The sequence below is a fragment of the Musca autumnalis genome, unplaced genomic scaffold, assembly GCF_047663935.1.
Source record: "Musca autumnalis isolate F117 unplaced genomic scaffold, ASM4766393v1 scaffold_3, whole genome shotgun sequence".
Taxonomy (NCBI): Eukaryota; Metazoa; Arthropoda; class Insecta; order Diptera; family Muscidae; genus Musca; species Musca autumnalis.
In genome coordinates this window covers 161,033,926-161,046,837 of record NW_027411866.1, presented here as the reverse complement: position 1 = coordinate 161,046,837, position 12,912 = coordinate 161,033,926, and the positions used below count along the sequence as shown (strand labels likewise).

At 37.8% G+C, this 12,912-nt stretch overlaps 1 protein-coding gene across 2 annotated transcripts; it reads right to left on the bottom strand.

The window, feature by feature from the left end:
• Nucleotides 1-6,256: 6,256 nt before the first annotated feature.
• Nucleotides 6,257-12,676, bottom strand: LOC141396568 (uncharacterized). 2 transcript variants are annotated; one of them, XM_073972135.1, is made up of 2 exons: nt 9,278-12,676; nt 6,257-6,740 (listed from the first exon to the last, which is right to left on the bottom strand). In XM_073972135.1, exons 1-2 carry the CDS (start codon nt 12,548-12,550, stop codon nt 6,321-6,323), a joined length of 3,693 nt encoding a protein of 1,230 aa, XP_073828236.1. In that variant the 5' UTR covers nt 12,551-12,676; the 3' UTR covers nt 6,257-6,320. The 2 variants fall into 2 exon arrangements, with proteins under 2 accessions (XP_073828236.1, XP_073828237.1); XM_073972136.1 differs by having other exon boundaries at nt 6,448-6,743.
• Nucleotides 12,677-12,912: the final 236 nt, after the last annotated feature.

Genomic DNA, 12,912 nt, shown 5'->3' with positions numbered 1-12,912 from the left:
TGTGCCCCGTCCACAAGAAGGGAGATAAGACTGTATGCTCTAACTATAGGGGCATAAGTCTACTCCCTATTGCCTACAAGATCGTGTCAGGGATATTGTGCGAACGACTAAAGCCTATGGTCAACGAGATAATTGGACCATACCAATGCGGCTTTAGACCTTGCAAGTCCACCATTGACCAGATATTTACCCTGCGGCAAATCCTGGAGAAGACCCAAGAGATGCAGATCGACACCTACCACCTTTTTGTCGATTATAAAGCAGCCTTCGACAGCCCGCTGCGTTCAAAGGTATTCCAATCCATGTCTGAATTTGGTATCCCCGCAAAGCTCATCCGGCTTTGCAAAATGACTTTAACTGACACGAGGTCCTCAGTTAAAATAGGAAAGAACCTCTCCGAAGAGTTTGGTACCAAAAGAGGTTTCAGACAAGGAGACAGCCTTTCGTGTGATCTCTTTAACATCCTGCTGGAAAAGGTTGTACGAGAGGCAAACGTCAAAAGAAGTGGCACAATCTACACCAATAGTCACATGTTACTTGCTTATGCTGATGATATAGACATCATGGGCCGATCAGTAAAAGAAGTAACTGATACCTTTATGAAGGTCGAAGGAGAATCTGCTAAAGTGGGTCTGGCGGTAAACGGTGAGAAGACCAAGTTGATGGTTTCGACGCGCAATGCGTCCATTGAGCTCGGACCGAATGTGGATGTTGGTTCCTATAATATTGAGGTAGTAAAAGACTTCGTCTACCTCGGCACCTCCGTAAACACAACAAACGACATCAGTTGTGAAATAAAAAGAAGAATTGTATTGGCCAACAAATGCTACTTTGGTTTAAGTAAGCAGTTTAAAAACAAAGCCACATCTCGTCAAACAAAAGTAACGCTCTACAAAACACTGATACTACCCTGGACCTGGGTACTTGCGCAAGCAGACATGGCAGTGCTTGGTGTGTTTGAGAGAAAAATTCTTCGAAAGATCTACGGACCAATCTGCGTTGACGGTGAATATCGACGTCGCATGAACCACGAGCTGTATCTGCTGTACAACGAAATCAATATAGTTAAACGTATCGAGATGCAGCGATTGCGTTGGCTAGGCCATATCATAAGAAGGAGCGATGATGACCCCGCTAAAAAGGTGTATAAACACGGACCGCTTGGCGGTGCACGCAGAATTGGCAGGCCAAGGAATAGATGGCGCAAACAAGTGGATGATGAGATGAAAAGGCGCGGTATTCCAGAAAGCGAAGCAACAAATAGAGATAATTGGTGATCTTTTCTTAGTTCGGCCTATAGGACAAATGTTCTGTAATGGGCCAGCTAAGTAAGTTAGTATATCTTGAAAATGGTAAGACCTACGAAAATATTAGAAGGGTCAATCTTGTAGAGAATTTTCACTGCTACAACATTTTCTTTAGTCCCATTTCCATAAGACTGGCTTTTTCCAAGCAAACTCGTGAAAACCTAAAAACCGCTAAAAATGTGAACTTTGGCTGCGAAAAATGAATTCCTCCTATTAACATTGTTGTTTCAGAATCCACAAAAAAAAACTTCCCAGGTATAAGCACCTTCCATTTAAAGTGTTTCAAGCGCACCGCGGAGTAGTTCGAACGAATTTGAACTCGAATCGTCTTAGTGAATCAGGCCATTAAACTCGAATTCTTCCACTTATTGAACCGTATATGTTTTTATACCCTCCACCATAGTATGGAGGGTATATTAAGTTTGTTTTTCCCGTTTGTAACGCATTGAAATAATCATTTTCGACCCTATAAAGTACATACATATATTCTTGATCAGGGTAAAACGCTGCGATCTACGCATGTCTGCACGTCTGTTGGAATCACTCAAACATCCACAAAAAATGGCGATAGGACGCTGAAATTTTGGAAAGATGCGTCTTTTGTTTGCAGGCTGGTCAAGTTCGATGATGAGCTACATCGGCCCTCGATTTGGTATAGCCCCCATATAACGTTACCGCCCGATTTCAGTTATTATTCCCTCCACCATAATACGGAGGGTATAATTAAATTTGTCATTCCGTTTGTAACACATCGAAATATTCATCGGAGACCCTATAAAGTATATATATTCTTGATCAGGGTAAAATTATAAGTGGATATAACCACGGACATGGTGGTCCGTCCGTCTGTTGAAATCAAGATACAGCTCGCAATTTTTAAGATAGAGCTTTGTAATTTGTTATAGAAGTTTCTATTGCTCCTAGGATGTTTGGTGCTGCAAATGGGCTATATCGGTCCACGTTTTGATATAGCCCCCATAGAACGGTACCACCCGATTTTTGGTATTTTGAAGGTTTTATCTTCCTTATCACACCGAATTGACTGAAATTTGGTACTTAATCTTCTTGATCTTCGTTGGGGTTATAAAACGTTCGGTATAGGCCCACGCCCCCATAGAATGGTACCTCCCTATTTTCGGTATTTCGAAGGTTGTGACCTCAATATTCCTCCGAAATGGCTGAAATTTGGTATTTAGTATTTGTTGGATGTATAAAACTTTCCCCCAGAATTTTGTCGGTATTGGTCCACGCCTTCATATAGCCCCCATAGAACGGTACCTACCGATTTTCGGTATTTGAAGGTTGTAGCCTCAAAATTCCACCGAAATCGCTAGTATTTTTTATTTGGTCTTCCTTTGGGGTATAAAACTGTCCATATGAAATTTGTCGGTATAGGACCACGCCTTTATATGGCCCTCATAGAACGGTACCTCCTGATTTTCGCTATTTTGAAGGTTATGGCCACAATAATCAATCGAAGTATCTGAAATTTGGTAATTAGTCTTTCCCTTCTAATTTTGTCGGTATAGGTCCACCCCTTCATATAGCCCCCATAGAACGGTACGGTTTTTGCAATTCTGAAGGTTGGGACGTCAATATCCCACCGAAATTACTGAAATTTGTATTTTAGTCTTCCATTGGGTTATAAAACATTCCAGAATGGAATTATTAGTTCAGTTCAACGTCTTCCTATATCCCTATAGAAGCATATTACTTGATTTTTGGTATTTTTTTTAGGTTTTAGCCACATTATCTTACAGAAATATTGGTAATTTGTCTTCTTCATAAACGAAAGGAAACTAATTGTTCCATTTTACTTCAATACAACTCATGGCGGAGTGTATAATAAGTTCGGCATGGCCCGGCTTTACGCCGTTCTTACTTGTTTTTTATTTATTTATATTGGTTATTTTATTTTTAGTAACATTTTCGGACCGAATTAGGAATAATTTGACATTTATCGTTTATAGTGACGAAAAAATATATATTTCACAAAATATGAACATAGGTCCATGTTTTGGTATAGCCCCCAAATAAGGGTAACTCCGGATTATCGGTATTTTGAATGTATTGACCTCTCTATCGCACCGAAATGGCTGAAGTTTTGGTCTTTAGTGTTCGCTGGGTATAAAGAGCTTTCAACCAGAGATTTGCCGGTATAGATCCACGTCTTCATATAGCGCCCATAGAACGGTACCTCCCGATTTTCGGTATTTTGAGGGTTGTAAATACATTTTCTGGACGTATTTGACATTTCCTGTAGTCACGAAAGATTTCCACCAAAAATTGTCGACATATGTCCATGTTTCGGTATAGCACCCATATAACGGTACCTCCCGATTTTTGGTACATATTTTGAAAATTATAGCTGAAATTTTTGGCAGAACTAGATGTAATTTGATATTTCAGGTTCCCAGTGTTCCCGAAAGTTCTCCACCAAAAGTCGTCAGCATAAGTCCATAAGTATAGCCCCCATATAACGGTACCTCACGATTTTCGGTATTTTGAGAACTAAAGCTAAATTTTTGAAACGAACTAGCTATAACACTGTGACACAAAATGTAACTCAAAGTCTGGGGGTGGAAAATTTCTTTTGGAGATGAAAGCCCTTGATGGGTATACTAAGAAAACAAAAGGAAATTTTCGCCATAGGTCAAGTTTCTGAGATATCGCGCGATGAAGTTTTTGATTTTTTCCTTATAATATTAGGTAAAATAGCTCCATATCTCTGTTTGGCGTTGTTGTAGCTTCATTTTGAGGTGACATGTTTTCAGTCAAATCGATTGGCGAATCTTTTTGTAGAACATTTCATTCTTCTAACTCAATGGTTTTTATGTTCTTTTCGTCCTTTTTTTCTTGAACCGTAGTGAAAGTACCACAAGATGAGATTTTTCAGCATCCAAATATTCCACAAAAATGTTGATCAGAAAATTTTAGGTACGGTTCTCTTTGACAACTAATCAATTTTCTCCCGTTTTCATTGTCCTTTTTGACATTTAATCGGTTTTGGTTCAGAAATAAACTATGTTTTGTTTTTCTGTATATTCGTCATTGGGTATTTATAGGTATGTACACATAACCATCGGTTATTGCTTATGTAGACATCTGGAGTGCTTCTGAAATATTTACCACAAATAGCTATTGTAATGATGAACACGTTAATAAAAATGGAGGATAGATCCGGTTATCTTAATTTTGGAACCGGATATTCCGACATTAAAACCGATTTTTGAACCGGTTTTAAGTAACCGTCTGTTGTAATCACTCTAGTTTCAGAATAATTGAGCTAGAGCGCTATGCACCCGATTGTCCTTTATCCATAGGTAGGACAAGTTCGAATATTGGCTATATCGGTACAGCCCCCATATAACGGTACATCCCGATTTTCTGTATTTTGAGGATTGTAGCTACATTTTGCGACCTAACCACCTGTAATTTGAAGTTTGAGGTTCCCAGCGGTCACAAAACATCTCCACTAAAAACTTTCATTATAGGTCAGGCATGAATGCTTTTTTTAAGAAAAAGTTAACTACAACACATACGAACACTTACGCTCAGTTGTTTAGTCGTTGTTGGGAAGGCAACGGATTAACATGCACATGGATCTACATATTATTTTCTTTGATATTTATTAAAATTATTTTTTTCCATTAAAATTACAACTTTTAACACATAGTTCTTTATTTAAATTACATTTTTGAATCTCTCCGTATTGATTTAACAAGGAAAAATAAAAACCATAATAATATTTTAATTACTCTTAGAAAAATTCGGTTCTCTTTCCCATGTAATCACTCAGAATAGCATTCTCTTCGAGTGCACCTCTGATATAGGTACATGTTTTGGTATAGCCGTCATAAACGGTACCTCCCTATTTTCGTTATTTTGGAGATTTTAGCTACAATTTTCGACCGAATTATTTGTAACTCAACATTTGAGGTTCCCAGTGATCACACAACATCTCCACCAAAAACTGTCGACGTAGGTCCATGTTTTTGTACAGCCCCCTCTATATAAACATAGTTCCGTATTTTGGTAGAGCCCCTATATAACCGAACCTCCCGATTTTTTTTTTGATTGGCATTTGAGTTGCCAGTGGTAACCAAACTTCTCCACCAAAAACATAGGTCCATACTTTGATATAGACCCATATAAGGTTCCCGACCGATTAAATACATGTTTTATGCTTTTGTACCTTATTTAGGTATCTCCGTCTAAAATTGTGGACAGGAAAGAAAATAATTATTCCGTTTTAGTTCAGAATATTTGATTGTGGAGGGTATGAAAAGTTCGGCCCGGTCGAACTTTACGCTTTTTTACTTGTTAATATTAATTTTAATTAATTTCTCGTCAGAGTCGACTTAATAACCAATGATTTTTGCAAGTAAAAAAGAAAAGCCAAAGATTCGATATGTTTCGCGATTAAACACATCGGCAGTGGAGCGGCTTCGCTATCATCTAACTTTTCCTCTTTCAAATGAAATTTGTTTTTTACAATGCTGAATATTTGTTCATTCATTGCATGGCTTTCATGACAAACGCTTATTACCGTAGTCTTTGAAAGTTATGAGTTTTGGCTCTGAACACTAACACGCCGTGACATTACTTTTTTCATGTGTTTTTTAAGGATGTGGGTTCAAACCCCAGGCTGGCTGATTTATTTTTATTTTAAAATTTCGCCTATTAGGTCCACGTTTTGGTAAAGCCCTTTAAAACTGTATCACCGATTTCAGTTTTTTAATTATCTACATTGTCGGGTAAGATTGGATGTCCTTGGGCAAACATGGTTCCCAGTGATTAAAAACTTCCTTATCAAAAATTGGCCTACGTTGTGGTACAGCCCCTTTGTAACGGTACCGCCCGATTTTACCTGATTAGGTAAATTGTGGTATAAAAAGTTCGACCCGGTCGTTTAGGATGGATTGTGTGTCACATAAGACAAAATTTATTATTATTATTTTTCTTCATTCTACAACATTTATTTTGATTTATTCTAAATATTATTTATTCAGCTTATAACCTAAAAAGTTTAATTTTTGAAGGTTGTAGTGGAACAGTTAAAGGAACTTCCTGATTTCTCTGCCGGTATTGACTTCTACTTAGCGCAGCATACTGGAAATGGTTAAACGGATTTTTAAAATTTTGCCTTCCGTTTCCCAATAGTATTCTGTTGTGCAAAGTATTGCCTCGTTGAGCTTTTGTATGTTCATCTATTCCTCCGTTGAATGAGTTTCGATCACAACCAGATTTAAAACGTGACATTCTGTGAAATGTGGAACGTCTTTCCACGTCTTCTGATAAATCCTCATCAAGATCAATGAAAAAGGTATCCGATGAAGTTGATACTGAATTTGTGCCATTAGAGTTAGTTGAGGCAATGCGTACAATACGATTGTTAACTTCCGATAATGACATTTGTTCAGAATTATCCACCTACTGAAAGAAATATCACAATTAGATGAAGAAATCGTAGGTTGAAGATTAGAATGAAAAAAATGCGCCTGCTACAAATTTAAACAATCGGTGGATTTAAAGACTACAAGAGACAGGGTTTTAAAGATTTTTTAATAACACTTTTTTAAATTTAAAATTAAAAACATGTTAAACGGACGAAACTGTTGCAGAATTAGGTATGGACTGAAAGAAGACACTCTCAGGCATCATTCTGCTAAAACAAAACTGTGTTCCATGCTGTTCCCCAAATTTATTAACACGGTACTTAAAGGCAACAATTCTACCTACCTAACAACAATTCTACCTACCGAACTTTTTATACCCTCCACCACAAAATACTCTTACCCCCCGTTTACACATGCAAGTGGCAGTTCGAAAAACACAAATACATTCACACATATTCATTGCCACACCAACTAACAACCTCACTGCCGACAAAATTTTCATGTCAGTAATCAATGTAAGTGCTTTGAAAGTAACTTCAATTTTTTTCCGAACGTCTACACATGCAAGTGTCAGTTCGAAAAAATTGAAGTTTCGACTATAATATGTATACACAACTGTCTGTAAGTTACTTGCATGTGTAATCATTGGGTAAATTAAAATGGAACAAGTAAAAAAGCCTTTGCTGAAAGAGACATACCCACAGCCTATGTGAATTGAAACTTTCAGACGGATCGAATGAGTTTATGGTCTTTTCAGAATTTTGTGGCCCTTTTTAAACATTTGAACTTGCCGACAAAAATGTGGATTAGGATTAAAGTTCAAAAGTATTGCGGAGCAGGTACATAAAGGAATGGACCGACTTGGTCCATTATGGAAGTAGATCTTATTTTGGCACCGCCGTAAACACAACCAACAAGCAGTTTAGGAATAAAGCCACATCTCGTCAAACAAAAACAACACTTTACAAAACACTGATACTACCCATGCTGATGTATGCTTCAGAAGCCTGGCTACTTGCGCAAGCAAACAAGGCAATGCTTGGTGTGTTTGAGAGAAAATTTGTTCGAAAGACCTATGGACCAATCTGCGCTGGCGGTGAATATCGACGTCGTATGAACCACGAGCTGTATCTGCTATACAACGACATCGGTATAGATAAACGTATCGAGATGCAACGATTGCGTTGGCTAGGACATATCACAAGAAGGAGCGATAATGAACCCGCTTAAAAGGCGTATAAATTCGGGCCGCATGGCGGTGCACGCAGAATTGGCAGGCCAAAGAATATATGGCGCAAACAAGGGGATGAAGAGATGACAAGGTGAGGTATTCCAGAAAGCGAAGCAATAAACAGAGAGAGTTGGAGATCTTTTCTTAATTCGGCTTATGGAACAAATGTTCTGTAATGGACCAGCTAAGTAAGACCTTACCTTTAGTAAGTAACCGTATAAGATGGCGATGCTTTGTGGAAGCCCTATTCTCCCAAGAGGAGTAACAGGAAACAAAAAAGACATACGACATCGTAATACGTTGTACAATCCTTTGACCAAGTCGGTTTATCCCTTCGAAGGGTTTCTTACGTATTACCCAGTTTAGTTGGTGCCAGCAGGCTTTTGAGAGAATTTGGGCCATTATCTCAGGAAGCATGGACTTTCCCAGAAATTAATTGCCGCATCGTAAAAGGACCCACAAGAAATTTTTTTGGAAAAAAATTCAAAACGATCCGAGACGAGCTGTTAAACTTTTTCCAAATTTTGTGTGAGAGGTACCCACATGACAGGGCCGATATAGTCCATATTCCAACCTCACACATGACTAGATTAAATTATACGATGTGCAAAGTTTGGATTAATCAAAACCTCCCTGCTAGAGTTACATTACGTATTTGTCATTTTTGTTGGTGCCGTCAATGTTTCTTGGAGCTTTTAGGTCCAAGAAACCTAAAAAATTTTACAGTCGTAAAGGGGACTGCAAGGACAATCTGCTGAAAAAAATTCAAAACGATACGGGAGGAGCTCATAAACTTCACTTATTCCCAATTTTGTGTGGGAGGTACCCGAAGAAGTGGACTGATATTGTCCATATCGCCACCTGAAATGCCCAAAGACGTAACCCTTTAAGGGTTAAGTTTTTGGGCATTTCAGGTGACGATATACTAACCCGATCTGTACCTGGAAGTAATATTACGATATGCTAAGTTATGACCAATTCGATTATTATTGTGAGAGTTATTGTGTGCACTATTTTAGCTAACATTTTTGAAAATTTGTGGGGAAGGTACCGATATATGGCCCACCTAAATATTACGAATGCCAAATTTTGGACCCGAACTGTTTCTTCTTTCGAGAGTTATCGTGTGCATCAGCCAGCCAGAGAGACACACCGACAGACATAGCTACATCGACTCCAAATTGTCTGAAACAGATTTCGTCCAAACATTCTTGGGGTCTAAACCCATTATTTCGATGAGGCACATTTTTAGTCGTTTTAGCCTAAAGGCTGAGGGTATAAAAATCCCGTTTGGCCTTCTATTAAAACATTGAAATCTGAAACCATTTAGGAAAACATACCTCATTAGATTTTCGTATATTTTCATTTTCTTCATTCTTATGGGGGTTTTGAATTTTCCTCTTGGGTTTCTTTGGAGTAGGCGGTCCACGCTTTTTGTTTTGATCAACTTGAATGTTCTCCTCACTAGATAATTCATCTTGGAATTCTGAGAATTTCTTATAACGGACTGGTGGAGGGAGGGCAATGTGTGGTTGCGTTAAATTACGAGAAGTTGTTGGAAATTCACCGGGTAGGTTTTTAAGATTTTGAATTTGTAAAAGATATTTAATATCCTCTACAATGCTATTGCGTTTATTTGTGGGTAGTGCTGTTTCACTATGCTGCGGAATTTGTATATCATGCTTTTCATCCAAAATTAAGTGAATGTTTCGTAAAATTTCGTAATGCTCTTGTAGAGCTTCATTTATTCGCTCCGCCTTTGGTTTGAGAATTTTTTGCAAAGCGATCAGAATTTGTTCCCTTTGATCTTTGGTATAATGTTTGGAAGGTTTTAGCACGCACTTGGGATTTAAAATGATCCCAACATCGAGAAGTTTGATATGTTTTGTTATGTGTTTATTTTCTTGGGTTATTGATTTTTGGGATTCGGGGGAATTAAGTTGGAGTGCTCCTTCACGGCTGGTGTCCCTTGCTATTGTAGCGGGATTAAATATTAAATATAAATCTTTTAAAATTTCCTCTATTTCTTGAGGTTTATATTTCGTCTTTGTTGGATAAATAAGTTCTGTAAGGTTATTTTTGATTTCATTACGCATTTCGTTCCGTTGAAAATGAGCTTCCGCCTGGACCGATAATATATCCGTTTGTACTTCTTCGGAAACTTTATTGAAGTTTGAAAAATTTATACTTGGTTTTGGTTTGGATTCCAAAGAGAGATCAATGGATTTTCTTGAGAGAACTTCTGTAATGGATTCTTGATTTAATGTTGGTGTCCTTAAATCGGGAAATCCAAAAGATTTGATGTCATCCAGGGTAGCTATAGAGGGTGCTATGTTTGGATTTTTAAATTTGATGGAACATTCAGATTTTAACTCCAAAGGTGTGGTTGAAACTTTTTGCTTGTCTTCTTCAGTTTTGAAAGATTGTTCTGATTTTAGGTATGTAGGGGCCTCCATTGTATCAGTGTTGGGAGGCTCAAACGAAGGATTTGATTTAGCTGAGAATGTTGTAGAGGCCATGGATTCTTTGGACAGCATTTTGTTTGTAATTTTCATGGTTTCTTGATCTAATTTTTTACCTTCATTTGTAGATGCTTCGAATTTTGAAGGAATAGAAAATTTTACATTTTCAGCTTTTGTTTCCGTTGAAAGTTTTGAAGGTATTGCAGCAGCAACATCCTCGAACATTTTTGAGAATAATGGTTCCGTGAAGTCCAGTTTGGTTGTGATTTTCAAAGGATCTCCATCATTGTTTTTGTTTTCCCACGAACTTTGTTTTGGGCTTGGGTTCAGAAATTTAATATTTTCAATAATTTCTGATGGAATTGCAGTTGCTTCTTTTGAGCTATGTTGGTGCGGCAACTCTTCGTCCAATACGTCCTTCAAGATTTCCACACTTTTTTCAGTTTCCATGTTGGTCTTCACAATTTCTGTAATGATGGGAGTTGTCATTTCTTTGTTCACACATTCATTAATATCACAAGAAACCATAGCCTGAAGGACTTGCCTGGGTACGTGTTTGTCCTGTTCCACCCGACTCTTGACAATATTAAATATTTCCACCAATGACTCACAAGGTCTATTAGCAACTGGAGGTCCAAGATCCAAACTGGAACTGGAACAGGAATAGAATATATCACTGGTAAGGTGAAGCTTGCCATTATCTGTTTGTTGCTCAACATGTGCGGAACATTGCCCTGTGATTTGCCCATCCGCAGTCTGGGTTTCAGCAGCCAATATTTGAGCCTTGTGTTTAAATTCCTTATTTAGTTTCGATTGTTTCTTTTTTGGTTGGTCTATTTCAGCATGAGCTTCCATGGCTATTTGGGTTTGTACGAATTGTGTTTCACCGTTACCATGTTGTATTTGAAGATTTATTGGCAGGATAAAGGATATGGGTTGCATTTGAAGGGATTTATGGTGGTGTTTTTTGTGCGATTTTGATTTATTATGACTTGAGGGATGTGTTCTTTTATACTGTTGCAAATTGTCGTTGGTATTGGTAACTGGCATACATGTACAGTTGTTGATATTTCCAAAATGTTTTGGTTCGAAATCCTTGCTACCTACAAGCTGTGATTGGTCATTTGCAATATTTCTGGGGTCAGTGTGGTTTTGCAGTTCTTTATTCCCACATGTACACCTTAATGTAGGCGACTTCTCATCATTTAAACAAGGTTCTAAAGGAGGTGCCATGAGATTGCTTAAATCCGAGGCATTTGAAAGAGGACAGTCTGCAGTTTTAATGTTGACATCTTCTCCCTTTTTATCAGCTTTAGAACATTCTGAAGACTCATCCGTAACCTCCACATTAGCCTCAAGCATCGTTTCTTTGTTAACATTGTTATCCGTATTCCCCCTTAAAGGACTTTTAGCATCTTCTGCAAGGTCTCCTCTTAACATATCGCATTTTTCACAGCTATTTAAACCAGCATACGCCTTATCATGCTCAGCACAAAGATATGGACAACCATGAGGTGAACAATTATTTGGATTTTGATCTGCTCCCACGTTCCAATATCTTTCAAAAGAAGGCTTTTTATCTTTTGTTTCGATTTTACTGTCAGAGATTATTTCCATGCCACATGGACTCATAACAACACTTGAAACATCTAAAGGCAACTTTTGGCTATGAGAATACTTGTATTTATTTTCCAAATCTCTCTTTAAATCCCCACCCTTTCCACAAGCTTTCCTTGCGCATTTCTTAAATTTCCCATCAACGATTTTATTTTCCTCCTTTTTAGCTTTGTGATAGGCCCTTTTAAAGGATTTATACAAAATATGTGATGTCTGAGCCATTTCTCTTAAAAGAGCTTTAAACTGGTGGGGATTATTTATACGATGGATAACATCTGCCATAGATTTGTGTTCAGTTTCCACATTGCCTTTGGCATCTTCATCGGAACCTTCCAAGCAATCATAAAATATTTCCTCATTTCCTTTGTTTTCTCCGTATGTTGTTTCTTGGGGTACAAATATTGGTTCCGCACAGAGATAACGTAATGTTTTCTCCTTGGCTACTTTTAACAGGGGACAATCGTAGACACTGTGATGACATTGCGGCGGAGTCTTATGCTTGCGTTTATTTGTATTTTCAGTAGTCTCACTCATTTATAGATTTGAATACAAAAATAATTTTGAACGAACATAAAATTTTGAAAATGTAGTTTAAAAATTAAAAAGAATTTTATTTATTTTTATTAATGACATTTAAGTTATACACTGAGAAGAATTTTGTGTTCTAATGTCATGTTCACACGAGCGTTGCAATTACGTTGTTCGCCTGTCGAACGACGTACACGAATTAACCCGTTTCCACGACACCAGTTGATGTGGCAGTGAATATGTGTGAGTGTATTGGTATTTTTCGAACTGTCACTTGCATGTGTAAACGGGGGGTTAGTCCTAATCCACATTAGGAAAGTTTACTTGCGGCAAGTCTCTGTTTGTAGGCATGCATGGTAGAACAAAAA

Coding starts and splice junctions, on each gene's coding strand:
- LOC141396568 (XM_073972135.1), bottom strand. CDS start 12,550: ATGAGTGAGACTACTGAAAATACAAATAAACGCAAGCATAAGACTCCG. Junction 6,741..9,277: donor ATATACGAAAATCTAATGAG/GTATGTTTTCCT, acceptor TTCTTTCAGTAG/GTGGATAATTCTGAACAAAT.